This window comes from Aquarana catesbeiana, linkage group LG11 (assembly GCF_042186555.1).
Source record: "Aquarana catesbeiana isolate 2022-GZ linkage group LG11, ASM4218655v1, whole genome shotgun sequence".
Taxonomy (NCBI): Eukaryota; Metazoa; Chordata; class Amphibia; order Anura; family Ranidae; genus Aquarana; species Aquarana catesbeiana.
This window is the reverse complement of record NC_133334.1, coordinates 10,879,613-10,906,285: the sequence shown is the minus strand read 5'-3', so window position 1 is coordinate 10,906,285 and position 26,673 is coordinate 10,879,613. Positions and strand designations below refer to the sequence as shown.

At 43.1% G+C, this 26,673-nt stretch overlaps 1 protein-coding gene across 1 annotated transcript in view; it reads left to right on the top strand.

Moving 5' to 3' along the window:
• LOC141111837 (uncharacterized) overlaps positions 1 to 25,253 on the top strand; it is a 293,979-nt gene extending 268,726 nt beyond the window's left edge. The window contains exons 10-11 of the mRNA XM_073603991.1: positions 16,130 to 16,540; positions 23,757 to 25,253. Coding sequence (XP_073460092.1) covers positions 16,130 to 16,540; positions 23,757 to 23,764 — 419 coding nt within the window. The 3' untranslated portion in view covers positions 23,765 to 25,253. The remainder of the gene's footprint in view (positions 1 to 16,129; positions 16,541 to 23,756) is intronic.
• Positions 25,254 to 26,673: the final 1,420 nt, after the last annotated feature.

Here is a 26,673-nt window from a genome sequence, read left to right as displayed (position 1 = left end):
GTGTAGTGTGTTGTGCACTCACATTACAGTCTTCTATCCTCGGCGCCGGAACGGAAAATGCCGAGCCGAGGAGAGATGACATAATTTCCTCTGCCTCTGTGTACAATACAGAGGCAGGGAAATGATCCCATTGGCTGGGAGCGATCGCGAGGGGGGGGCCACGAATGGATGGCCTCCCCCTCACCTCCGATCGCCAGGGAAGATTTGCCGACCGCTGCAGGCACCAGGGGGGGTCTGATCGGACCCCCCACCCGCGGGCAGGCAAGGACGTACCTGTAAGTCCTTTTGCCTGCCCGTGCCATTCTGCCGACGTACATCGTCGTGCGGCGGTCGGCAACTGGTTAATATTGAATGTATGCTCCTTGCTAAAGAACATTATATTTATCAAGTTGTTATGGGTAAAGTTCTGCTTTAATGGGGATTTTGCCAGCTTATATCTTCTGTCTATATCACATCTGAGCTATGAACATTATATCTTATTAAGGAAATCCATCAATATTCAGTGTGATTGTTTATAATTTTCTTCACAATTATGCCAAACTACTGGGCCATGTCTTCTTCATTAATACAAGGTATACACTGTAGAGTGCATCCAGAAAGTATTCGCAGCACTTCACTTTTTCCACATTTTGTTATGTTACAGCCTTATCCCAAAATGTATTCAATTCATTATTTTCCTCAAAATTCTACAAACAATTCTCCATAATGACAACATGAAAAAAGTTTGTTTGAAATCTTTGCAAATTTATTAAAAATAAAAACAGGCTCCTCCCATGTACATAAGTATCACATCCTGTTTCCACTGATCATGCTTGAGATATTTCTACAACTTGATTGGAGTCCACCTGTGGTAAATTCAGGTGGTTGGACATGATTTGGAAAGGCACACACCTGTCTATAGAAGGTCCCACAGGTAACAGTGCATGTCAGAGCACAAACCAAGCCATGAAGTCCAAGGAAATGTCTGTAGACCTCCGAAGGGTAGAGTAAAATTTCTGCAGCATTGAAGGTCTCATTGGGCACAGTGGCCTCCATCATCTGTTAAAAGAATAAGTTTGGAACCACCAGGACTCTTCCTAGAGCGAGCCGCCAGGCCAAACTGAGTGATCACGGGAGAAGAGCCTTAGTCAGGGAGATGACCAAGAACCCGATGGTCACTCTGACAGAGCTCCAGTGTTTCTTTGTGGAGAGAGGAGAACCTTCCAGGAGAACAACCATCTCTGCAGCACTCCACCAATTAGGCCTGTATGGTAGAGTGGACAGATGGAAGCCACTCCTTAGTAAAAGGCACATGACAGCCCACCTGGAGTTTGCCAAAAGGCACCTGAAGGACTCTCAGACCATGAGAAACAAAATTCTCTGGTCTAATGAAACAAAGATTGAACTCTTTGGCCTGATTGGCAAGCGTCATGTCTGGAGGACACCAGGCATGGCTCATCACCTGGCCAATACCATCCATACAGTGAAGCATGGTGGTGGCAGCATCATGCTGTGAGGATTTTTTTCAGTAGCAGGAACTGGGAGACTAGTCAGGATCGAGGGAAAGATTAATGCAGAAATGTACAGAGACATCCTTGATGAAAACCTGCTCCAGAGCGCTCTGGACCTCAGACTGGGGAGAAGGTTCATCTTCCAACAGGACAGCAACCCTAAGCACACAGCCAAGATAAAAAAGTAGTAGCTACGGGACAACTCTGTTAATGTCCTTAACCACTTCAATACAGGGCATTTATGCACCCTTCCTTCCCAGACCAATTTTTAGCTTTCAGCGCTCTCACACTTTGAATGCCAATTACTCAGTCATGCAACACTGTACCCAAACACAATTTTTATCATTTTTTTCATACAAATATAGCTTTCTTTGGTGGTATTTAATCACCACTGCGTTTTTTATTTTTTGTGACATAAGTGGAAAAAGAGCGAAAAATTTGAACAAAAACACTTTTTTTTAGTTTCTATGATAACATTTTGCAAAATAAGTAATTTTTGTTCATAAATTTGGGCCAAAATTTATACTACTACATTTCTTTGGAAAAAATAACCCAAATTGATCACACCTGATGCAGGGCGCTGGCAGGTCACTCAGCTGTGTTAGAAAATATTAGAATATTCGCTTTCCTAACACTAAACCGCATCTCCACCAATCAGGCGCCAATCAGGATCTGTTACCCGTCACATGATTGGCTGAAACGACAGGCACTGTGATTGGATGCCTATCAGACGTCCAATCATAGCAGAGGACGAGAAGAGAGGATGGGAGAAGACATTGAGGAGCTGTCCCACTGAGACAGGTTAAGTGGAGATGGCAGGCCAGCGGGTGGGGGGGCACACTGGCAGCATTTGATATCGCACAGTGGCTGCATATGATGGGGCACAGTGGCTGCGTTTTATGGCACAGTGAGGCTGCAATTGACGGGGTTTTTTTTCAGAATTTTTCAGTTTGTGTGCGCCCCCTAAAAAAATTTTGAGCACCAGCGGCCACTGCTTAGGTCACCATTTTCTTGGCAACCAGCACCCACTGATTATGCAGCTTTGCATAGACCATTCTGTGGTCTATGTGGTCTCCTGGTATGGAATTTAGGGGGCCCCCCACGTCATTTTTTTTTTAAATTTTGGTTCGGGGTTCCCCTGTGGAGAAATCCCATGCCATTTTTATCAATGAACTGTTATGTGCATTGTTGGACCGGCAATTCATTAATAGTCATAATAAAAATGGCATGGGATTTCCCCACAGGGGAACCCCGAACCAAAATTAAAAAAAAAAAATGACTTGGGCGGTCCCCCTAAATTCTATACCAGGCCCTTCAGGTCTGGTATAAATATTAAGGGGAACCCTGGGCAAAATTTTTTTTTTAAAATGGCGTGGGGTCCCCCTCAAAATCTATACCAGACCCTTCAGGTCTGGCATGGGTTTTAAGGGGAACCCCACGCCAAAATAAAAAAAAAATGGCATGGGTTACCCCCAAAAATCCATACCAGACCATTATCTAAGCACGCAACCTGAGAGAGAGCGCCGCCCCACCCCCTCCTGAACCGTACCAGACCACATGCCCTCAACATTGGGAGGATGCTTTGGGGTAGCCCCCAAAACACCTTGTCCCCTCGTTGATGGGGACAAGGGCCTCATCCCCACAACCTTTGCCCGGTGGTTGTGGGGGTCTGCGGGACAAGGGAACCCCCAGATCCCGGCCCTCCCCCCTGTGTGAAATGGTAAGGGGGTACAAAAGTACCCCTACCATTTCACAAAAAAAGTGTCAAAAATGTTAAAAATGACAAGAGACAGTTTTTGACAATTCCTTTATTTAAATGCTTCTTCTTTCTTCTATCTTCTATCTTCTTTCGGTTTCTTCCTCCATCTTCTTCTTCTTCTGGTTCTTTTTCTGGTGTTCTCGTCCGGAATCTTCCTCAGCGGTACCTTCTTCTCTTCATCTTCTTTTCTTGGGCCGCTCCGCATCCACGATTGGATGGGAGGCTCCCGCTGTGTGACGCTTCTCCTCTTCTGACGGTTCTTAAATAACGGAGGGCGGGTGACCCCGCCCCCTCTGGCATCAAGGGGAATGCCACAGGGAAGTCCCCGTGCGTCAGAGGGGGGCGGGGTCACCGGGTGGTCCTGCCCTCCATTATTTAAGAACCGTCAGAAGACGAGAAGCGTCACAAAGCGGGAGACTCCCTCCATGCCATCATGGATGCGGAGCGGCCCGGAGAAGAAGATGAAGAAAAGAAGATAAAGAGAAGGAGACGCCGCGGAGGAAGATGCTGGACGAGAACACCAGAGGAAGAACCAGAAGAACCAGAAGAAGAAGAAGATGGAGGAAGAAACCGAAGGATGAAGGAAGAAAGACGTTAGAAGAAAGAAGATAGAAGAAGCATTTAAATAAAGAAATTGTCAAAAACTGTCTCTTGTCATTTTTAACTTTTTTGACAATTTTTTTGTGAAATGATAGGGGTACTTTTGTACCCCCTTACCATTTCACACAGGGGGGAGAGCCAGGATCTGGGGGTCCCCTTGTTAAAGGGGCTTCTAGATTCCGATAAGACCCCCTGCCTGCAGACCCCCACAGCCACCGGCCAAGGGTTGTGGGGATGAGGCCCTTGTCCTCATCAACATGGGGACAAGGTGCTTTAGGGGGGACCCCAAAGCACCCTCCCAATGTTGAGGGCATGTGGCCTGGTACAGTTCAGAAGGGGGGGGCGCTCTCTCGTCCTTTTCCTGCGGCCTGCCAGGTTGCGTGCTCGGATAAGGGTCTGGTATGAATTTTTGGGGGGACCCCACGCCAATTTTTTTTTTTTAATTTTGGCGCGAGGTTCCCTTTAAAATCCATACTTTCAGGTCTGGTATGAATTTTGAGGGGGACCCCTATGTCATTTTTTTTTTTAATTTTGGCCGGGGTTCCCCTTAATATCCATACCAGACCTGAAGGGCCTGGTATTGAATTTAGGGGGACCCCCCACGACATTTTTTTTTAAATTTTGGCTCAGGGTTCCCCTGTGGGGAATTCTCATGCCGTTTTTATCAATGAACTTTTATGTGTATTGTCGGGAGACTCGGGACCTGCAATTCATTAATAGCCGCGAGTAGTTTAAAATGACTTTTTTCCTTTGAAATGTCATTTTGCTGTCAGACTGTTCTAAACACTGGAAACATGTGCCCCTTTACAGGCATACCATAGACACCCCCCAGGTACGAAATTTAAAGGAATATTACACTTTTATTGTTTGACTTTAAGCATTAATAAAATCACTGCTCCCAAAAAAACGGCCTTTTTTAAAACTTTTTTTGCATTGATCCATGTCCCCTGGGGCAGGACCCAGGTACCCAAACACTTTTTATGACAATACCATGCATATAAGCCTTTAAAATTAGCACTTTTGATTTCTCCCTTAGACTTTTAAAGGGTGTTCCGTGGCTTTCGAATTTGCCGCGAACACCCCAAATTGTTCGCTGTTCGGCAAAGTAGCGAACAGCCGATGTTCGAGACGAACATGAGTTCGACTCAAACTCGAAGCTCATTTCTACTTGCCACTCCCGATCACCCCCCCAGTTAACCCCTGCACCCCTTGACACTGTGCCAACAAGTACAGTGTTCAGATTTTTTTTTGATCACTGTACTGGTGTCATTAGTGACACTAGTCAGTGTTAGGGTAATTATTGGTAGGCTCAGATAGGTCTAGGGACCCCCTCTACCCCCCCTAATAAAGGTTTAACCCCTTGATCACCCCCTGTCACCAGTGATCACTGTATAAGTGTCACGGGTGATGCTGGTTAGCTAGATTTTTTTATAGCGTCAGGGCATCCGCCGTATATTACCCAATAAAGGTTTAACCCCCCGATAACCCAGCGGGTGAGATCAGTTAGGTTTTAGAGTCAGTCAGGGTCTGCGTCACCCCAGGCAGTGTCAGATTAGTGCCAGTATCGCTAACACCCATGCACGCACCCTAAACCTCCCTTAGTAGTATAGTGTTTGAATGGATCAATATCTGATCTGATCAGAACTATATTGGCATCCCCAGCAGTTTAGGGTTCCCAAAAACACAGCCCAGATACCTGCTAGCACCTGCGTTTAGCCCCTCTGCCCAGCCCAGCCTACCCAAGTGCAGTATCAATCGATCACTGTCATTTACAGAACACTAAACACATAACTGCAGCATTCAGAGTCATGCCTGATCCCTGCGAATGCTAAAAAAAAAAAATTGGTAGCGTTTGAATCAGTCAATGACAGTCAGGAGCTCTTTTTCCTGTGAGTCTCACTACTGTACCAGTAAATTTAGAGACTAAAATGTTCAATCGAAGGTACACTAGTGAAGAGGCCTACACGTTTCTGAGCATGACAGATGGTGAAGAGGAAGTCACTCATCTGTCAGATTCAGGCTCAGAATACGAACCTGTAGACAGCAGAGGCACCCTGACAGATAGCTCTGACGAAGGAGTTGTGGTCCCTGCCAAGGTCAGGCGTACCAGACCCCGATCTTCTGCTGTTGTTGAGGTGCAAGAACTGCTGGGCTCTCGTATGGAGCAGAGAAGTACTAGTGCCGCTCATCCTTCTGGTGAACTGGCAAGCACCAGCGGCCTAGTACATCCTGGTCGTACATCCAGCACTGCAGTATCACGTGGTGACGTGGCGAGTCCCATAAGTGCAGTTCAAGCTGTCGAGGTGGCAAGCACGAGTAGTGTCCCACTGCCACCAAGAAAAAGACAAACACAGGCCCATCAAGCCCATAGTGCCCTTCCTGTTGCATTCACCAATCCTAATTGGGAGCCCACCACTTCTGCAGCACCTGTACTTCCCCCATTCACTGGCCAACCCAGAATTCAGGTGGAAACAGTTGATTTTACATCACTTGATTTTATTCACTGTTTTTCACCGAAGATCTCTATAGATCTATTGTAGACCAAAGCAATTTAGATGCTGGTCAATTCATCGCCGCTAATTTATGGGAATGTAGACAGAAATAGTACCTATAAATAAAAAAACAACAAACCAGATAGTGGAGTAAACTTGGCCGCGGTCTTTATTATTGGTATTCAATTTATTATTATTCAACAATGTAACCATTCATAGTTATATAAATAAATTCACAAATAACTTAATTTCTCAAAACCCCCTTACAATAAGCAACCCAGCCACTACGACTCAGGTTGATGACAAGTATAACAATTTTAAACTAATCACTCCCTTAAGATACTGGGAGGGTAAACCCAAATAATATTATAAGGCCACAACAAGGGAGGGGGGAGGGGAACTGGCAAAGAGCACCTGTTGCACTGCCCTATATAGCCTTTTGACATTTCCAGAACATTCCAAAAGTGTCATGTGACATAATCTTCTGGAATGTTCCCTAAGGTCAGCTGACCTCCAGTGGTCAGCTGACCTAGACCTTGGCTATATGACCTTTTTTATTGGTTACCTAAGCTTATACCTTTTAACCTTACTTTTCACTTTAACTGACAAGAAATAAGCCCCGCCCACCCAACTAGCTGCCCAATTAACTACCTGGGGGGGCCTTGAAACTCCTATTCTGTCACATTCCCATGCGCCGGGTGGCCTTAAAACAGACCCCCCTTACTTTTATTCTGACTATGTTTTATTGTATTTGCTTTGCAGGTATGATAATTATTTATCTTGACAGCAACAGCGCTTGCTCCCACGTTACGTAAATCAATGACTCCAGCGCTGTAGGAGGTGATTTCACCACCATAGTTAAAAGAAAATGGTGTATGTATGCCCATCATTAGAAGTGAGTGGATGAAAGGCGGTATTCTAATGGTGGGCATACCCACTGATCAATCTCTTTTTTTCGTTCAGCCCACAGGCTGCATAAAAAAAGAACATTACAATATATGCCCAACAAGGACCAGCAACATACTGGTATGTTGCTGGACTTTGAGTGGTTATACCGGAATGATGCCTGCAGGTTTAGGTATCCTCTTGGTATCATTCTTTTCAGCCAGTGGTCGGATTTAATGTAAAAGCAATCCTAGCGGCTAATTAGCCTCTAGAGTGCTTTTAGAAGCAGTGGGAGGGAACGTCTCACCCCTTCTACCGTCTTCCATGGTTTTCCCGGGCTCTCCTGTCCCAACAGGGAACCTGAGAATGCAGCCGGTGGTTCTGCCAGCTGACCATAGAGCTTATTGGAGACCAGAACAGCTCCAATCATCTCTATGGCCTAAGAAAGTGGAAGCTACAAGCATTTCATGACTTAGGTTTCGCCGGATATAAACAGCGCCATTGGGAAATTGGGAAAGCATTTTATCACACCGATCTTGGTGTGGTCAGATGCTTTGAGGGCAGAGGAGAGATCCAGGGTCTAATAGACCCCATTTTTTTCAAAAAAGAGTACCTGTCACTACCTATTGTTATCATAGGGGATATTTACATTCCCTGAGATAACAATAAAAATGTTAAAAAAAATGAAAGGAGCAGTTTAAAAATAAAACAAAAAAGCAAAATAAATAATAATAAAAAAAAAAGCACCCCTGTCCCCCTCTGCTCATGCGCAAAGGTGAACGCAAGCGTCGGTCTGGTGTCATATGTAAACAGCAATTGCAGTATGCATGTGAGGTATCACCACAAAGGTCACTTCGAGGGCAGTAATTTTAGCAGTAGACCTCCTCTGTAAATCTAAAGTGGTAACCAGTAAAGGTTTTAAAAAGGCTTTTAAAAATGTATGTAGTTTGTCACCGCTGCACGTTTGTGCGCAATTTTAAAGCATGTCGTGTTTGGTATCCATGTACTCGGCATTAAGATCATCTTTTTTATTTCATCAAACATTTGGGCAATATAGTGTGTTCTAGTGCATTAAAATTAAAAAAAGTGTTGTTTTTTTTTTAAATGCGTTTGAAAAATTGCTGCGCAAATACTGTGAGAAAACAAAAGTTGCAACACCCACCATTTTAATCTGTAGGGCCTTTGCTTTAAAAAAATATATAATGTTTGGGGATAGAAAATATGCGCTGCGCTCGAGTAAACCAAAAACTTTTAAAAAATGAATCAAAATAAAAACAAAATACAAATATGTGCATATAAATCTAGAAATAACATAAATAAATAATTATACTGTCCTCTTACATATAAAAGTGCAAAGTGCAAATGTTGGATTTGTATGAAAAAAACATCAATAATATAAATAGCAAACAGTGATGTGCATAAATAAATGCAGAAAGTGCTTAGTGCTCCGTATAAGACATCATAGATGCCCTAATGCATAGTTGCAAAGTAACAGGTGAAAAAGTCCTATATAACAATCCAAATCTGTGCGTGTAGGTGGTGTCCAAGTGTGATATCATCCGTCATGCTAATACATCCTAGGTGCTGCAAACCATGCTCCGGTGCACTTCAGTGGTCCCCCTAGGCTAATATGCTCACCTCAGAGCGTGTGACCCAGCTGTTACCCTGAGTCAAATCACGCTTTGGAGCCACCCCCAGGCTCAGTGCTGATATCAGATGTATCTCTCCAGCTGGATTCAATGGGGATAAAAAAAAAATACTGTATTTATCGGCATATAACACGCACTTTTTTCCCCTTAAAATCAGGGGAAAATTGTGCGTGCATGTTATAGGCCGATCCCCGCCAATTTTGGTTGATCGGAGCGATCGCAGCGATTGCCGCGATCGCCGCCGACATACACAGCTGTGTGTAAATTCAAATATGGCCCTGAGACTGCAGGGACTCGTCGGAGCCGAGATACGCATACCCGAGTGTCCTCGGATTTTCTCGGCGCCGCTCACAGTCACGCCCAGTCCCGCCATTGGACCTGTGTTATGTCCATCATAGGGCGGGACTGGGCATGACTGTGAGCGGCGCCGAGAAAAGCCGTGGACACTCAGGTATGTGTATCTCGGCTCCGACGAGTCCCTGCAGTCTCTGCGCCATATTTGAATTTACACACGTCTGTGTATGTCGGCGGCGATCACACAAGGCTGCACTGGGGCAAGGCTGCACTGGGACAAGGCTGCACTGACAAGGCTGCACTGGGGCAAGGCTGCACTGACAAGGCTGCACTGGGGCAAAGCTGCACTGACAAGAGACTTTTTGGGAGCCTAGCCGCGCACGGGACCCCGAAAGCCAATCACCGCCTTCAGGATTCCTAAGGGCAAAAATTGGTGATTTCACTTCCTCACTACCTATCACAGTTTTGGAGGCCCTGAAATGTCAAGATAGCACAACCCCCCCTCCCAAATGACCCCATTTTGGAAAGAAGACACTTCAAGCTTTTTGCTGAGAGGCATTTTGAGTCCATGGAATATTTTATATTTTGCCACAAGTTTTGAGAAAATTATTTTTTTTTTTTTACACAAAGTTGTCACTAAATAATATATTGTTCAAACATGGCATGGTTGTATGTGGAATTACATCCCAAAATACATTCTGCTGCTTCTACTGAGTACGGGGATACCACATGTGTGAGACTTTTTGGGGGCCCCGAAAACAAATCACCACCTTCAGGCTTTTTAAAGGCGAAAAATTGTGATTTTACTGCTCACTACCTATCACAGTTACGGAGGCCCTGAAATGTCCAGATGGCACAAAACCCCCACAAATGTCCCCATTTTGGAAACTAGACACCCTAAGGTATTTGCTAAGAGGCATGGTGAGTATTTTGCAGATCGCATTTATTTTTGAAAATGAAGAAAGAAAAGAAAATTTATATTTTTTATCTTTTTTCAAAACTTTGTGACAAAAAGCGAGGTATGCAAAATACTCAACATGCCTCTCAGCAGATAGCTTGGGGTGTCATTTGCCAAAATAGGGTCATTTGGGGGGGTGCATTTCATGGCCTCCAAAACTGTGATAGGCAGTGAGGAGTGAAATCAAAAATTTACGCCCTTAGAAAGCCTCAAGGCGGTGCTTGGTTTTCGGGGTCCTGTACGCAGGTAGACTGCCAAAAAGTCCCACACATGTGGTATCCCTGTACTCGGGAGAAGCAGCAGAATGTATTTTGGAGTGTAATTCCACATATAAACATGCCATGTTTGAACAATATATCATTTAGTGACAACTTTGTGTAAAAAAAAATGTAATTTTCTCGAAACTTGTGGCAAAATTTAAAATATTCCATGGACTCAACATAGCTCTCATCAAATAGCTTGGGGTGTCTACTTTCCAATAGGGATGAGCTTCGAGTTCGAGTCGAACTCATGTTCGACTCGAACATTGGCTGTTCGCAAGTTCGCCGAACAGCGAACAGTTTGGGGTGCCGCGGAACACCCTTTAAAAGTCTATGGGAGAAATCAAAAGTGCTAATTTTAAAGGCTAATATGCAAGTTATTGTCATAAAAAGTGTTTGGGGACCTGGGTCCTGCCCCAGGGGACATGGATCAATGCAAAAAAAAGTTTTAAAAACGGCCGTTTTTTCAGGAGCAGTGATTTTAATAATGCTTAAAGTCAAACAATAAAAGTGTAATATCCCTTTAAATTTCGTACCTGGGGGGTGTCTATAGTATGCCTGTAAAGGGGCGCATGTTTCCTGTGTTTAGAACAGTCTGACAGCAAAATGACATTTTGAAGGAAAAAACTCATTTAAAACTACCCGCGGCTATTGCATTGCCGACAATACACATTTCAGTTCATTGATAAAAACGGCATGGGAATTCCCCAAAGGGGAACCCCGAACCAAAATTAAAAAAAAAAAATGACGTGGGAGTCCCCCTAAATTCCATACCAGGCCCTTCAGGTCTGATATGGATATTAAGGGGAACCCCGGCCAAAATTAAAAAAAAAAAATGACGTGGGGTTCCCCCTAAATTCCATACCAGACCCTGCAGGTCTGATATGGATTTTAAGGGGAACCCCGCGCCAAAAAAAAAAAAAAAAAACGCGTGGGGTCCCCCCAAAAATCCATACCAGACCCTTATCCGAGCACGCAACCTGGCAGGCCGCAGGAAAAGAGGGGGGACGAGAGTGCGGCCCCCCCCTCCTGAACCATACCAGGCCACATGCCCTTAACATTGGGAGGGTGCTTTGGGGTAGCCCCCCAAAACACCTTGTCCCCATGTTGATGAGGACAAGGGCCTCATCCCCACAACCCTGGCCGGTGGTTGTGGGGGTCTGCGGGCGGGGGGCTTATCGGAATCTGGAAGCCCCCTTTAACAAGGGGACCCCCAGATCCCGGCCCCCCCTGTGTGAAATAGTAAGGGGGTACAAAAGTACCCCTACCATTTCAGTAAAAAAATGTCAAAAATGTTAAAAATGACAAGAGACAGTTTTTGACAATTCCTTTATTTAAATACTTCTTCTTTCTTCTATCTTCCTTCATCTTCTGGTTCTTCTGGCTCTTCTGGTTCTTCCTCCGGCGTTCTCGTCCAGCATCTCCTCCGCGGCGTCTTCTATATTCTTCTCCTCGGGCCGCTCCGCACCCATGGCAAGGGGGGGGAGGCTCCCGCTCTTCTCTTCCTCTTCATCTTCTTCTCTTCTTCTCTTCTTCTTTTCTTCTCTTCTTCTCTTCTTCATTTTCTTCTCCGGGCCGCTCCGCACCCATGCTGGCATGGAGGGAGGCTCCCGCTGTGTGACGGCGCTCCTCATCTGACAGTTCTTAAATAACGGGGGGCGGGGCCTCCCGGTGACCCCGCCCCCCTCTGACGCACGGTGACTTGATGGGACTTCCCTGTGACGTCACGGGGAATGCCACAGGGAAGTCCCATCATGTTCTGTGCGTCAGAGGGGGGCAGGGTCACCAGGTGGCCCCGCCCCCCGTTATTTAAGAACTGTCAGACGAGGAGCGCCATCACACAGCGGGAGCCTCCTTCCATGCCAGCATGGATGCGGAGCGGCCCGGAGAAGAAAATGAAGAAGAGAAGAAGAGAAGAAGTGAAGAAAAGAAGAAGAGATGAAGAAGATGAAGAGAAGAGCGGGAGCCTCCCCCCCATGCCATGGGTGCGGAGTGGCCCGAGGAGAAGAAGATAGAAGACGCCGCGGAGGAGATGCTGGACGAGAATGCCGGAGGAAGAACCAGAAGAGCCAGAAGAACCAGAAGAACCAGAAGATGAAGGAAGATAGAAGAAAGAAGAAGTATTTAAATAAAGGAATTGTCAAAAACTGTCTCTTGTCACTTTTAACATTTTTGACAGTTTTTTAGTGAAATGGTAGGGGTACTTTTGTACCCCCTTACCATTTCACACGGGGGGGCCGGGATCTGGGGGTCCCCTTGTTAAAGGGGGCTTCCAGATTCCGATAAGCCCCCCGCCCGCAGACCCCCACAACCACCGGCCAGGGTTGTGGGGATGAGGCCCTTGTCCTCATCAACATGGGGACAAGGTGTTTTGGGGGGCTACCCCAAAGCACCCTCCCAATGTTGAGGGCATGTGGCCTGGTATGGTTCAGGAGGGGGGGGCGCATTCTCGTCCCCCCCTCTTTTCCTGCGGCCTGCCAGGTTGCGTGCTCGGATAAGGGTCTGGTATGGATTTTTGGGGGGACCCCACGCCATCACACAGCGGGAGCCTCCTTCCATGCCAGCATGGATGCGGAGCGGCCCGGAGAAGAAAATGAAGAAGAGAAGAAGAGAAGAAGTGAAGAAAAGAAGAAGAGATGAAGAAGATGAAGAGAAGAGCGGGAGCCTCCCCCCCATGCCATGGGTGCGGAGTGGCCCGAGGAGAAGAAGATAGAAGACGCCGCGGAGGAGATGCTGGACGAGAATGCCGGAGGAAGAACCAGAAGAGCCAGAAGAACCAGAAGAACCAGAAGATGAAGGAAGATAGAAGAAAGAAGAAGTATTTAAATAAAGGAATTGTCAAAAACTGTCTCTTGTCACTTTTAACATTTTTGACAGTTTTTTAGTGAAATGGTAGGGGTACTTTTGTACCCCCTTACCATTTCACACAGGGGGGGCCGGGATCTGGGGGTCCCCTTGTTAAAGGGGGCTTCCAGATTCCGATAAGCCCCCCGCCCGCAGACCCCCACAACCACCGGCCAGGGTTGTGGGGATGAGGCCCTTGTCCTCATCAACATGGGGACAAGGTGTTTTGGGGGGCTACCCCAAAGCACCCTCCCAATGTTGAGGGCATGTGGCCTGGTATGGTTCAGGAGGGGGGGGCGCATTCTCGTCCCCCCCTCTTTTCCTGCGGCCTGCCAGGTTGCGTGCTCGGATAAGGGTCTGGTATGGATTTTTGGGGGGACCCCACGCGTTTTTTTTTTTTTTTTTGGCGCGGGGTTCCCCTTAAAATCCATACCAGACCTGAAGGGTCTGGTATGGAATTTAGGGGGAACCCCACGTCATTTTTTTTTTTTTTTAATTTTGGCCGGGGTTCCCCTTAATATCCATACCAGACCTGAAGGGCCTGGTATGAAATTTAGGGGGACTCCCACGTCATTTTTTTTTTTTAATTTTGGTTCGGGGTTCCCCTTTGGGGAATTCCCATGCCGTTTTTATCAATGAACTGAAATGTGTATTGTCGGCAATGCAATAGCCGCGGGTAGTTTTAGATTAGTTTTTTCCTTCAAAATGTCATTTTGCTGTCAGACTGTTCTAAACACAGGAAACATGCGCCCCTTTACAGGCATACTATAGACACCCCCCAGGTACGAAATTTAAAGGGATATTACACTTTTATTGTTTGACTTTAAGCATTATTAAAATCACTGCTCCTGAAAAAATGGCCGTTTTTAAAACTTTTTTTTGCATTGATCCATGTCCCCTGGGGCAGGACCCAGGTCCCCAAACACTTTTTATGACAATAACTTGCATATTAGCCTTTAAAATTAGCACTTTTGATTATTCATGTTCGTGTCCCATAGACTTTAACGGTGTTCGCGTGTTCGAACCAAATTTTTTCCTGTTCGCATGTTCTGGTGCAAACCGAACAGGGGGGTGTTCGGCTCATCCCTACTTTCCAAAATGGGGTCATTTGGGGGGGTTTGCTATGTTGACATTTCATGGCCTCCAAAACTGTGATAGGTAGTGAGGAAGTAAAATCACCATTTTACGCCCTTAGAAAGCCTGAAGGCAGTGATTGGTTTTCAGGGTCCTGTACACGGCTAGGCTCCCAAAAAGTCTCACACATGTGGTATTCCCTTACTCAGGAGAAGCAACAGAATGTATTTTGGGGTGTAATTCCACATTTGCCCATGGCATGTTTGAGCAATATATCATTTAGTGACAACTTCGTGCAAAAAAAAAAATATATATATTTGTAATTTTCCCACAACTTGTGGAAAAATATAAAATATTCCATGGACTTAACATGGCTCTCAAATAGCTTGGGGTGTCTACTTTCCAAAATGGGGTCATTTGGGGGGGGGGTGTGCTATCTTGGTATTTTATGGCCTTTGAAACTGTGATAGGTAGTGAGGAGTGAAATAAAAAAATTATGCCCTTAGAAATCCTGAAGGTGGTGATTGGTTTTCGGGGTCCTGTACGTGGCTAGTCTCACACATGTGGTATCCTCATACTCAGGAGAAGTAGTAAAATGTATTTTGGGGTGCAATTCCACATATAACCATGGCATGTGTGAGCATTATATCATTTAGTGACAACTTTGTGTAATGTTTTTCTTTTTTTTTTGTCATTTTTGGGGTATCTACTTTCCAAAATGGGGTCATTTGGGGGGGGGGGGGTTTGTACTGCCCTGCCATTTTAGCACCTCAAGAAATGAGATAGGCAATTATAAACTAAAAGCTGTGTATATTCTAGAAAATGTACCCTAGTTTTTAGGCGCTATAACTTTTGCGCAAACCAATAAATATATGCTGCTTGACATTTTTTTTACCAAAGACATGTGGCTGAATACATTTTGGCCTAAATGTATGACTAAAATTGAGTTTATTGGATTTTTTTTTTATAACAAAAAGTAAAATATATAATTTTTTTAACAAAAATGTTGGTCTTTTTCCGTTTATATCGCAAAAAATAAAAATAGCAGAGGCAATCAAATACCATCAAAAGAAAGCTCTATTTGTGGGAAAAAAAGGACACAAATTTAGTTTGGGTACAGCATTGCATGACCGCGCAATAACCAGTTAAAGCAGCGCAGTGCCAAATTGTAAAAAGTGCTCCGGTCATTGAGCAGCCAAATCCTCCGGGGCTGAAGTGGTTAAAGGAATATTTCATTTTTATTGTTTCACTTTAAGCATTAAAAAAATCACTGCTCCCGAAAAAACGGCCGTTTTAAAAAAAAAAAATTAGCATTGATACATGTCCCCTGGGGCAGGACCCGGGTCCCCAAACACTTTTTATGACAATAACTTGCATATTAGCCTTTAAAATGAGCACTTTTGGTTTTTCATGTTAGTGTCCCATAGACTTTAACAGTGTTCCGCGGCTTTTGAATTTGGCGCGAATAACGCATAATGTTCGGCTATCAGGTGAACACCCGATGTTCGAGTCGAACTTACATTCGACTCGAACATCGGGCTCATCCCTACTGGCCAGTAACACACCTCCTGCAGGCAAAGTAACTCAGTATCGGGCTTTTGGAGATGTGATGTGAATATATGTTTTTAGTAGTATATATGAGTGCTTTTGTTACTCCTTGAGAGGTAACACCTTCAAAACATCCCACTCCTTTTTTCTTTTGGTCGGCATTTGTGCCATAAGGGATGTGGTTAGAAAATTATCCATTGCAATATTAATTAAATACATTCTTATGGCATATTAAGGAAATGGAGATGTATTTTACTCCTTCTCATTGTTTTCTAGGTGATCTTACTGTATCTGAGATCTCAGGAGATTATTCTATTGCTCATATGAAGAGAACAACTCTAACCTGTCAGATAACAGATTTCAGACAAAAAGAAATCCAGATAAATGTATATCTGAAAAGACTTAATGACGAAAAACATCTTATCGCCTCCTGGGAATCCAGGGGAGACAATTCCCATATTCTGCCTCCTCTAGAGGAAGGCGCTGCAAGCCGTACATTGTTACCTGTGGAAATGGAAGTTAAGATAAGAAATTGCTGGACTGAAATGTACGAGTGTCTCTGCTCCATTACTATAACCCCGAGTGCAGATACAGATGATGGTGCCGTGCTTTATGTAGAAGTGGAACACGCTTCTCTAACACAGCCCATCTCTGTACACAGAACTCTGAATGTGCACAGTGAAGTAGGTAAGTAATGGGTATGTTGTAGGTACTGAAAATGTGTTTTATACTTAAAAAAGTTCTCTGGTCGCAGCATATACTTTCATGTTATAACATCAGCATTGTAATAAGAATACAAACAATGGTTGAAACTGACAATCCAATACAAGCTTAATTGTACATGCTGTATGTTCTGTCTGTCTGCTGGCCATCTCTTTCCTCAACTTTCTAGATTCCCAGCATGCTTTTGCTCAATTTTCAAGGACTACATATCCCATGGTACATTGCAAGCAGTGATTCCTGTACTGACTCCAGTTTTTAAGAATGTTTGGATTACATAGAAATAATTGAATTACAATGTGTAATTAAATATATGATTTTAGGATTAACATTTTAACCGCAGAGTGTATTTATAAATAAATATATCATAACTATCTGTTCAGTAAAACAGTTGGTACATTTATTCTGAGTGAATGGGACAAAATTTAATCTTCTCCTTCTATTTCCTCTACGGGTCAAATTTTAATCATTCATAAAAAATAGAATAATTTGGGAAAATACCTCATTATGGCCACAAGATGGAGCTGAGTACTATAGTAAATACTTATTTTCTATGATCATCAGCTCTATTAAATGGTTATAATGCAGTATTTTTGTGAACCACTTTTTTATGAATAGCATTTGACCTGTAAAGGAAATAGCCTGAGAACATTTGATTTAGCCTCATTCACACAAACAGAATGTACCAGCAGTTTCACTGGATGAATATCTATACAAATAAAATAAAAAACACCCTAAAATGTATGTAAACCCTAAACACAAACTTCGCTTTTGTTCTGTTAAATATACCATTGAAAGTGTTTTGGTTTGTTTGATAAGTGAAAAATATTACCTATTGATCCTGCCAGAAATCCAGTGAGCGCCTAACTTCCTGTGCTGCCCTGAAATCCTAAGCAGTGTTACCAGCACTTTGTACTTCATCTCTATGAACTAGAGAACACCCCCCCCCCCCATGTTATGATAAAGAGGAGAGGTTAAGATGTTCAGTACTCATGACTAGGATTTTATAGACGATAGACTGAGGTTAAACTTTGATTTGGTTGGTGGTTTCCTTATCCTCACCCACTGGACAGGAATGAGGGTAGTTATCTAGTTTGTAGTTTTAGTGGTTCTGATTCTTTTTTTGATGGCTTTAAACTTGTGAGTGGAGTTCATAGATCACAAGTCGAACTATCATCGGTCCTGTAGTTCTGTAGAGCAATAGTTATAATTTTGCTGAAGATTTCCTCATACAGAGGTGTCTTTAGGCCATTTTTAAATGTTCTTTATGTATCCAGTGTGGATGGTATTGTGGTGTTAAGATGTACTTTATTCCCTTTGGATAACTAGTATATAGTACATATCTCCCCAGGTGTCACTGGGGTGTACCAAGGAGTCTACTGTGCCGCGTCCCATAATGTGTATAAGAACCTGCAAGAACTATCAGAAAAATGTGGACTTTGTAGGCACTATTATAGAAAAATTAACAAATGTTATTAAGTTATATCTTAAAAACATTAATTATATATAATACAGTAAAAATGAATTACACCAAACCATCAGGCTGAATGATGAGTAAGTGTCTATCACTCAAGTCCCAATACAACGGCCAACTTAAGAGGACAATGGTGCTTCAACTGTAGCAGGGCCCAGGAAAAGGTGTTGGGCAGGATAGCCTGATGGTATCTTCCTTTACATGTTTCACGAATAGTCGCTTCTTCAGGAGCTCGAAAATATTATTTCTGAGTAGATAAGAAAGATAAACAGGGAAAAAACATGTTATATTGTGTTTATATCATGAATGATAGTACAAAAAACTTATGGCAAAAATGTGACTTTCAAATGTCTCACCATGCCTCTTAGAAAATACCTTGGGGTTTTTGTTTTGCAAAATGGGGTCAATTAGTGGGGGGTTTCTCCTGTCCTGGCACTTCAGGGCCTCAAGAAATGTGATAGGTAGTCCAGAAGTTAGATGCCTGATTGATCCCTCTTGAAAACCTGAAGGTGATCCCTGGATTTTGTGATCTTTGGATTTTGTGCCCCTCTTTGTTAACATGTTTTTTTTTTTTTTTTAAACTATAAAAGAGAAGTGTGAAGATAGATTATTTTCTCAATGGGTTCGCTGAATAACCTCTGGATGAACCCATCATTACAGAAGATTAAAAGACCCTGAGAAGTTGCCGCATAAGGAAACTTGTGTACAAGCAGGGCACTTTTGAACAATTGATCATATTTATACATAAACAGACAACATTTGAATGAGAAGAAAACTCATTTAAACTGAAATTGTCAAGGGGTGCATGCGTGGCATGGAGTGGAGCAGCTGCTTCTAATCAGTGCTCTGGATCCGCACGGGAATTCGGATGTGATTCCAGGGGTCCTCGTTCCTGTCATAGACCCTGCTACACATTAACCCCCTTGGGACACCTTTGTGTATGCCTAGATAGATAGATAGATAGATAGATAGATAGATAGATAGATAGATAGATAGATAGATAGATAGATAGATAGATAGATAGATAGATAGATAGATAGATATAGATATATGATATATATAAAAACGCAGTGGAGGAGCACAGAGATCGCTCACCCACTATCTCCTCAGACCCCGGGAACAGTGCAGCATGGCATCGGCTCACAGCCCTTCCCCACTGCTGCTCCTTCTCTGCCATCAGAGCCTCTGCAGGTGGTTCAGTGCTCCTCCAAAGACAGTGCTCCTCTCCCCTGACTAAAGCTGACCGCGACCAAAGCCTGGAATTGCTATGGTTCAAATTACTAACTAAATTACACAGTGAGCTTCAAAAGTCCACATCCACATTATCTCAGGAAATTGCCTCTCTGGGTTCTCACACAGATCTGCTCAATGAACTCTCTATTTCTTATATAGACCTAACCAGAGAACATGAGACACCTTACATCAGCTTTTCTTCAATGGCTCTGCTGCACAGGATCACGTACCTAGGGTGTGACCCTGATCTTCGGGTTCAGGGGTGTGCGCTCGCAGCCGCCGGGCCGCTCCTATTGTGATAAGACACAGCAGGAGCTGATTGGTGGGTATGGTGGACTTGATGTCCGCCGGGACCTGCTAATGCTTCGGTACACAGGCAGAATGGCAGTCTATGTAAACAAGGCAGATTGTTGTTCTGTCAGTACAGAAGGCATGGATCGTGTGTCTTTGCTAAGCAGAGGCACCAATCCATGCCTTCTCCTAGTACAAGCACCTCCCCCACAGTAGTAAAGCATTGGTCAGGCAAACATTTAACCCTTTAATGTTAGCCCATTCCTAGCCAGTGTCATGAGTACAGTGACAGTGCATATTTTTAGCACTGAGGTGAGATCTGATTATCTGTACCTGAAGAAATGTAAGGAATTCAAGATGTATAAATGTGAAATATATAATATAATACACACTCACTCCAGACACAGTTCAAGTTTTTTTGTCCTGTAATTTTATTTAGCAAGACAGCAAAAAAATGTAGTTATTATGTGGAAGGACTTTGCATGTCTGTAGTACAAAACAAAGAATGATTCTGCTTGTCTGAGCCACTTAAAGTGATATTAAACCCAAAAGCAAACATTTACTATATTGCAGCTTACCATTTCTTAGATGTGATGGCTGCATTTTGTTTCTTTTCTTTCTTTCTTTCTTTCTTTCTTTCTTTCTTTCTTTCTTTCTTTCTTTCTTTCTTTCTTTCTTTCTTTCTTTCTTTCTTTCTTTCTTTCTTTCTTTCTTTCTTTCTTTCTTTCTTCCAGTAAGTTTGTTATTTTTCAACAGAACACGCTGTCCTGCAGATGTAGAAGTTCGAAGTTTGAGACAACCCATTTACCACTGACAGGGGTGCTTATCATCAGGTGTTTTACTGACCCGATCACCAGGTGAAAACAGAGGGAAAAAAGAATACTAATGCAGCCGTCACATCTCATGATTGGTTAGCTGCATTATATTTCATTTTTGGTTTTGTGTTTAATATCACTTTAAAGAAACGCATGTCAGTTCCTAACTAACACAATGCCCCCCTAATGAGTTCTTCAAAACATCCAGGTACCTTTTTAGTGTTCTGTCAGCAATCAGCTTTTACCCGGCAGCAGAATCCCACAGCAGAGAGAGAGAGAGAGCCCTTAGACCCCTTTCACACTGGGGCACTTTTGGGGCATTTTTACGCTAAAAATAGCGCCTGTAAAGTGCCTGAAAACACCTCTTAATGCTCCCCGGTGTGGGAGCCTGACTGCTTTAACACTGGAGCGCTGTGCTGGCAGAATGGGAAAAAAAGTCCTGCAAGCAGCATCTTCGGGGCGGTAGGGGAGCCGCTCCTCCACCTCCCCTGCCCATTGTAATGAATGGGCACCACTTCCAAAGTGCCTTAAAAGCGATTTGAAAGCAGTGCTAAGTGGACGCTTTTAACCCCTTCTGGGGGGTTAAAAGTGCCCCGCTATAATAGCGGTAAAGCGCAGCTAAAACTAGCAGCGCTTTTCTGCCAACGCCCCTCCACTGCCCCAGTGTGAAAGGGCTCTTAGCTTCCCTCAGCTCACACATAAACATTCCTATGGACAAAATGTAGCGCTAACAAAATATGTGCACAAGGGATAAGTGCAATGATCAATGAGTGAAAAATGTTCCAAATCCAACATAATAAAATGAATGGATATGTGAAATGAAAAAATGCTATGTGATGTGAGTCTCATAACATAAATCCAAAGAAAGGAAAAATAAGTAGAAGTCCACAACAATGGAGTGATGATTTTCCAACGTGTGAAGTGAAATGTGAAGCATCAACAATGGTGAATCCTGAAGGTGAGTAAGAGTGGACACTCTTACTGAAATAGATGGACCCGGATGTCAGCGACACCGAATCATGTAAACCTGGATATCCAAATCAGTGGCTCTCCCGGATGGATGCAAGGACCCAGAATCTCCAGTGATATGTTCAAACGACCTCGTAGGTATCAACCAACTGGGAAGGCAACTATCCAAAGAGAACACCATGACAGCTCTCATCCCAATATAATGTGTATGAAAAAAGAGAAGGGGGCTCCGATAGTGCAGGTAAAATAAAGTAGGTTTATTAAAACCAACATACATAAAATAAAAGTGATCACGGTAGAGAAAGCAATATGGAGAGCAATGAACCTTGCCCGATGCGTTTCATCCTAATGGGACATCTACAGGGGCATCTAATTGCTCCCCCACATTGCACATATATATATATATAAATATCTAAAAAGCAACACATCCAATCAACATCAATTAGACATGGAAATGACAATGCCCTACTATTGGTGGAGGGATGGTCAGCTGTTCGCTCTCCAACCATGCCTCAATCCAGTTTACCAATAAAACAATATTAACAACCAATAGTAAAACCCCTGAAAGAGGCATGCACACGGATGGCGTGGCTTGTACGAGATGTAAACAGCATCCAAAAAGCCTGCAAAAAATAACTTCCCGCTCACGTGACTAACAATAGGAGTGTTCAACTCCATTGTGCCCAATGAGAGTTGTCAATGACGCTGACAGCTGACCATCCCTCCACCAATAGTAGGGCATTGTCATTTCCATGTCTAATTGATTGATGTTGATTGGATGTGTTGCTTTTAAGATATTTATATATATATGTGCAATGTGGGGGAGCAATTAGATGCTCCTGTAGATGTACCATTAGGACGAAACGCGTTGGACAAGGTTCATCGCTCCCCACATTGCTTTTACTATCGTGATCACTTTTTATTTTATGTATGTTGGTTTTAATAAACCTACTTTTTTTTTGTACCTGCACTATCGGAGCCCCCATCTCTTTTTTCATACACATTATATTTGGATGAGAGCTGTCGTGGTGTTCCCTTTGGATAGTCGCCTTTCCAGTTGGTTGATACCTACGAAGTCGTTTGAAGATATCACTGGAGACTCTGGGTCCTTGCATCCATCCGGGAGAGCCACTGATTTGGATATCCAGGTTTACATGATTCGGTGTCGCTGACATCCAGGTCCATCTGTTCTGGTAAGAGTGTCCAATCTTACTCACCTTCAGGATTCACCATTGTTGATGATTCACATTTCACTTCACACGTTGGAAGATCATCACTCCATTGTTGTGGATTTCTACTTATTTTTCTTTTCTTTGGATTTATGTTATGAGACTCACATAGCATTTTTTCATTTCATATATCCATTCATTTTATTATGTTGGATTTGGAAAATTTTTCACTCATTGATCATTGCACTTATCCCTTGTGCACATATTTTGTTAGCGCTACATTTTTTGCACTCTTTGTATTTGAATAATTGTCATGTTCCTGTGTAGCTTCTGGTACATTTTAATATTTTTTGCATTTTTTAAATATTTGCACAGTATTATTTTACTTTCCATTCCTGTGGACAGCTGAGATCAATTAAAGAGGAGCTCCAGCCCCCCTCACTAAAAAAATTTAAAGTCAGCAGCTACAAATCCTGCACTAATACTGTAGCTGCTGACTTTTAATATTAGGACACTTACCTGTCAAGGGAGCCCGCGATATCGGCACCCAATTTTCAATTGGCTCTCGGGTGCTGACGCTGGTATTTCTTCTAAGGGAAACCGGCAATGAAGCCTTGCGGCTTCACAGCCGCTTCCCTACTGCACATGCGTGAAGCGCGCTGCACTTTGTGAATGGCTCCGGCGTCGGGGGATGAAGGGGGAGAGCCGAACTTCCAGGGGACCTCACCTGTCAGAAACAGGTACCCGGTCCCCCCCCCCCCCCCGAAAGGTGCCAAATGTGGCAGCAGAGGGGGGAAAGAAGTAAATAAGTGGAGCTTCCCCTCATGGTTGGAGCTCCACTTTAATGAGGTCAATTTAACTGGCAAGATGTGGACCTATGGATGGAGGCTTTATCCCACACAAAGCTTTATACAGCCTCAGGACTCCCGGACCCAGACCAGAACTTCCTAAGGTCTGAGAAAACATAAAGTTTGTTTTCTCTATAAAAGTCACAAGTCCTGAAGTTCTCACCATTGGTAGATGAGAAACCTTGGTGACACATATACACCATCCACAATCCTGACAGCAAACACTGTTTTTGCAACAGATCAATGTAAAAGCAGCCATAGTGTCAGTTAGTGTCAGAGTGAGTTAGTGGCAGTATAAATGTCAGTTAGTGTCACCATCAGATCTATTTGTAATCTGTTCTGTTTACAAGATACCCTAACAATGACACATTTCTTCATTTTCAGGTGATTAACCCAATTTTTGGAGAAGATGGAACAAGCATGTTATTAAATGAATCTGTGATATTTTAGCATCCTCTACTTCATTCAAAACTTTCCCTGACTTATGTGGAAGTCACAAACTTCTTAATTCAGAGCTCTTTCAATATCTTCAAATTAAAAAATGTTTTATGCCCTATATACAAAGAAGAATTCATTTAGATTAGATGTAATTTGAAAATATATGTAAACGTGACCGACACACTAAGAGACTTATTTCAAATCTTTACACTCATCTTATTACTAAACCCAACTCAGAACCACCATCATATGTGGCTAAGTGGGAGATGGATCTTGGGTTTTCGTTGGAAGCAGCCAATTGGGATAAGATTTGGATCACAACTAAGTCATCCTCACAAAACAGCTGGCTTAGAGACAAATTACAAAGTACTCACACGGTGGTATTTGGTCCCTGTCAGAATTGAGACATATGCTCCACATTATTCCCCATCTTGTTTTCATGGCTGTGGTGATCTTAGATCACATCTTCATACTTGGTGGGATTGGCCGGTAGCAAAAAATTTCTGGAAAGATGTATTTCTTATGATTTGAACACTGTTTGAAATCCCTATCAATCCTGATCCTACAATAGCACTTTTAAACTTAAAACCGGCCACTCTCTCCTACCGCCAATTCAAACTCCTATTACAGATCACTACAGCCGCAAAACAAACAATTTCCAAAGCTTTGAAATCCCCGTCCTTAATAATGGCTGAAACTAAAAATAGAGTCAATCAACAATGATCCATGCCAAAACAGAGACTATAACTCAAGATAAAATATCCAACTTTGAGAATATATGGAATCCCTGGGTGACTCGCTTTTTGCATTCCAATTTTGATGCTTCCCTACTAAGACCTATTGGTAATCTCCATTTATACTTCCATTCTCTGCATTCATTATATGTGTTTATTACCATGTACTACCCTGGGGACCCCGACTACCTCTCATTTCTTTCTTCCCTATCTATTTCTTTTCCTACCTAAGATTACTTTCTCTCTTCTACTTTTCCCCCTATTCTCTCTCTCCTCTTTCAATTTATTCTTTATATAGTTCTTGTAGCAGAACTTTTATTTCCTTGATTATCATTATACCAACTGTTCCAATATGTAGTATAAGATTTTAGATTGTATTGTTTTTTTAATTTTTCATTTAAAAACTATACTCTTGATAATAATTAAGACCTTTTTTTTTTATCTGAGGTCATCTTATAATAACCTGGTCTTAGTTGGTTTTATCCTCTCTTATACAATGTAGGACGCAATCTTTTGAGTAGTTAGATCCTTGCTAAAACTGTTTTAGTTAAACTGCTTTTAGTTTATGTTGGAATTACAACTCAATATTATTACAATATATGTGATCTTTTCTTTTGCTGCCACCATATGTACTTATGTATACTAATTGATAAAATTCAATAAACAAATTTGACAAGAATCTGTGATATTTATGGAACAAACCTGATCGGGATCTTCAGTGTACTACAAATTCCATGGTGAAGTCCTGGACAGATCATAGACTGTAAAGGTGGATAATGAAAAAATGATCTTATTTTTTTTTAGCTTTAATACCCACTTGTTGAGACTTGGCTTGCTACACATTGCCAAAAAATGTAATTTAACCACTTCCAGACACTTTCACCTCCTTCCTGCCCAGGCCAATTTTCAGCTTTCAGCGCTGTTGCACTTTGAATGACAATTGTGCGGTCATGCTACACTGTACCCAAATTATATTTTTTATATTTTATTTGAGACAGATATAACTTCCTTTTGATGGTATTTAACCAGTTCCCTCCTGGCCTATAGCAAAATAACAGCCCGGAGGGACTTTCATAGTTCTGGGTGGAAGTCATATGTTGTCCTCCCAGAACTCGCCTCTTGTGTGACGGCAGGGCCGTGCAGTGGGGCAATCTGTCACCGGCTGTGACACAGCGGATGACTGATCACTCTACCAGCCCGGGGCCAGTACCATGTGATTGCTGTGACCAATCACAACAAGACACTGAATGAATCAATTTCATTCAGTAAAAATTGTTGCTTATACAGGCAGTCCTCAGATTACAAACAAGTTTTTGTAGGTTTGTTCTTAAAGCAGAGCTCCAAGCTTCTTCAGAAAAAAATTAAAAATCAGCAGCTACAAATTCTGTACAAATCTTGTAGCTGCTGACTTTTAATATTAGGACACTTACCTGTCCTGGAGTTCAGTGATGTCTTTACCCAAGACAGTTAGCTATCGAGTGCTGCCACCACCATCTCCACTAAGGGAAACCTGCAAGGCAAGGCTTCACTGCTGGTTCCCTACTTCACATGCGCTAAGTGCGCTGCGATCTCTGATTGGGCCAGCTGCAGGGGAAAGGAGGAGGCGGGCTGGACTTCTGGCTAAGTTTGCTGATGCGAACAGAGCCAGAAGTAGGAACCAGGTACCTGTCCAAACCTGGTACCTGCTCCCCCACCTCCCCAAAAGGTGCCAATTGTGGCAGCAGAAGGGGGGGCAGACAAGTCGAGCTTCTACTTTTGGGTGGAGCTCTACTTTAAGTTGAATTTGTATGCAAGTCGGAACAGGTACATTTTTTACGTGTAACTCCAGCCCAAAAAAATATTTTTATGTTTTTTGGATAGCATAGGGAAGGGTTTACAACCCTGTAATGTTTGTTTTCTGGTCTGTGTCCCTGTTCAGAAGATTTCACCTCTTTTTTCTGTCCCTGTGACAATCGGATTTTGAAAATGTTGGGTTGTTGTGGAAACAAGGATTGGTGATAAAGCTTCCGTGGAGACACCTTTATTCCCATTATAACTCTTCCAGGAGTGATTTTCCCTTGCTAGGGGGAGATTTCCTCTCACTTCCTGTTGTCTCCCTCCGAGTTATACGTAAGTAGTTGTTTGTACCT